The sequence below is a fragment of the Mesitornis unicolor genome, unplaced genomic scaffold, assembly GCF_000695765.1.
Source record: "Mesitornis unicolor isolate BGI_N332 unplaced genomic scaffold, ASM69576v1 scaffold32646, whole genome shotgun sequence".
Classification (NCBI taxonomy): Eukaryota; Metazoa; Chordata; class Aves; order Mesitornithiformes; family Mesitornithidae; genus Mesitornis; species Mesitornis unicolor.
In genome coordinates this window covers 770-2,919 of record NW_010193536.1, presented here as the reverse complement: position 1 = coordinate 2,919, position 2,150 = coordinate 770, and the positions used below count along the sequence as shown (strand labels likewise).

General features: G+C 63.2%; 1 protein-coding gene across 1 annotated transcript in view; it reads right to left on the bottom strand.

Annotated features, from left to right (window-relative positions):
• The window catches only part of FAAH2 (fatty acid amide hydrolase 2), a gene marked incomplete at its 5' end in the record, with an annotated part of 11,240 nt that overhangs the window by 8,791 nt on the left and 299 nt on the right, over window positions 1–2,150 (bottom strand). Inside the window, 5 exon segments of the mRNA XM_010187494.1 lie at window positions 1–2; window positions 5–52; window positions 866–985; window positions 1,201–1,318; window positions 1,739–1,874. The exon segment at window positions 1–2 is cut by the window's left edge and continues 89 nt beyond it. Coding sequence (XP_010185796.1) covers window positions 1–2; window positions 5–52; window positions 866–985; window positions 1,201–1,318; window positions 1,739–1,874 — 424 coding nt within the window.

The window sequence follows — 2,150 nt, the reverse complement described above, 5'->3', positions numbered from 1 at the left end:
GCCACACCGGCTTCCCGTGGTCCCCCAGCAGGTCCGTGAAGAGCTGCGCCTCCTGCAACGCACACACACAGACAGACACAGACACATCAGGGCTGCCCCATTACCCATGCACACTGTGCCCATTTCCTGGTGAGAGATGCCCGTCAGGAGCATTAACAGCTCCAGCACCAACCTGGAGCATCTCTCCCTTGCTGAGAGGGGACCCTGCTCTGTATGGGGGACACCAGAGGCAGGGGATGGTGTCCCGGTACCGTCTCCTGAGGCACTGAATGGCGCGGGTCAGGTCTGAGGGCCATGCGTGCCCTCCCCAGCATGGGGGGTTGGGGGATTTTTGCTTCCTGCCCGTGTGTCCGAATGCAGAAGGTGTCAAACTCCCATGAGTTTGGTTTTGCTATAAAACACTTCCACGAGTGCACAGAGCACGGTGCGGTGGATGCAACTCAAGGGGAAAAGAGCAGACGCAGGCAAGGGGCTGAAACGCTGCTGATCCCCACACCTCAGCCCTGGCATCCCAATGGGTGCTCATCCCAATGGGTGCTCATCCCAGTGAACGCTATTCCCAATGGATGACAATCCCAGCCCACGCCAGGGGACACCATAGGCGAGTGGGGCAGGACGTGCCCCCTTGGCTGACCGACCCGCATAGAAATAAGCAAAGCTTCAACAGCCACTCCCTCCCCAAACCCTCCCGCTCCTCTGCTTGGGAGGTGAGCGCCCAGGGGCTGCACAGCTCAGGAAGCAGTAAACGGAACAGGGAAAGCCCCCGTGCAGGTTTGGGATGGTCACAGCTCCCCACAGCTGCAACCCCCACAGCCAAATCGTCCCCTGCTCCGAATGAGGCCTCTGCCGGCCGGGCCGGACGCACCTGCCCATCGCTGTCCTTGGAGGACATCATGGCTGACCAGATCTGGAAGGAGTACTTCATCTTGTGGATGGCCACGCGCTGCACCTGCACGCCCAGCTCATCCTCCAGGTGCTGCACCACCTGTGGGGGGCGGGAAGGTTCGAGTCTGCAGGATGGGGTGCACCACGGCCGGTCCATGGACATCAGCGACATGGGGCAACCTTGGAGCTCCCCAAGCTGCCCTCCCACCACCCCCAGCTACTGCAGTGGAAATTGGGCCAAAAACCTTGGGCACCCCAGTACGCTCCACCCCTCAGCCTCATCTCCCCAGGTTTTTCCTCCAGGCTCCCTCCTACCTTCTTCTGGGCCTGCAGGACCTCCTTGTCCACAGGGGACACAAAGATGGACCCTCCGTCATGATCCATGCAGTGGAACTTGATTTTCTCCAGCGACACCTTTTCGTCCAGCTTCAGCCTGGGAAAGGAACGGCGCTTTGCTCTCGGATCCCCAGTAACGGGGAACGCAGCCAGGTGTGGGCTGCGGCGAGGAGCAGGACCTGCCCAGTCCTCCCCAGTTCCGCTCTGCTCCTTACTGGTGCACGCACAGAACAGGCCGCTTGGCCGCACCCATGAAGAGCCCCCACGGCGCGGGACGGAAAACCCATTATTCAGCAACAGGAAAAGCACACGTAAAACCCAGCCCCGGCAGGAAAGGGCTGTGCTGGGCTGCAGCGGCTCATGGGCAAAGGCTTTGGGTGAGGAGGACCCGGCTGACCACTGGTTCCCCAGAGCAGGCGGGCGGTGGGATGGACCCCCCAGCTGCGAGGGTCCCGATGGAGCCAGGGGTGGAGGAGCGACACCAGTAACAACCAACCCGGGCGGTGCAGCGACTCACTTGCTGATGCCGGGGCCGGCCATCACCCTCAGCATGGGCTCCAGGTCCTCGGCGTAGCGGCACATGGGCCCCGTGCACAGGAAGCTGGCCTGCACCCCTCGCGCGTTTGGGAACTGGCCGTCGTTGGGGACCACCCCTGCAAGGAGAGAGGCACTGGGGCCCCCCCCGCAAGCATCCACCCCATGAGCCCCCCTGGGCATCGCGGGCAGCCACACAGGGGGACACCTATGGGGCGGTCCCCAGCGGCTGCACCCGTTGGCAGGGAGCACACGGAGCACGGAAAGGAGGGAAAGTGCCCAGACACTGGCTGCAGGGAAACGCCTCGGTGGATCCCGACCTGGGAACACGTCCCACACCAAGGATGCAACACCGGGCAGAGCACCTCCCACCGCCCCTGCGCTGGGAGCTCTGC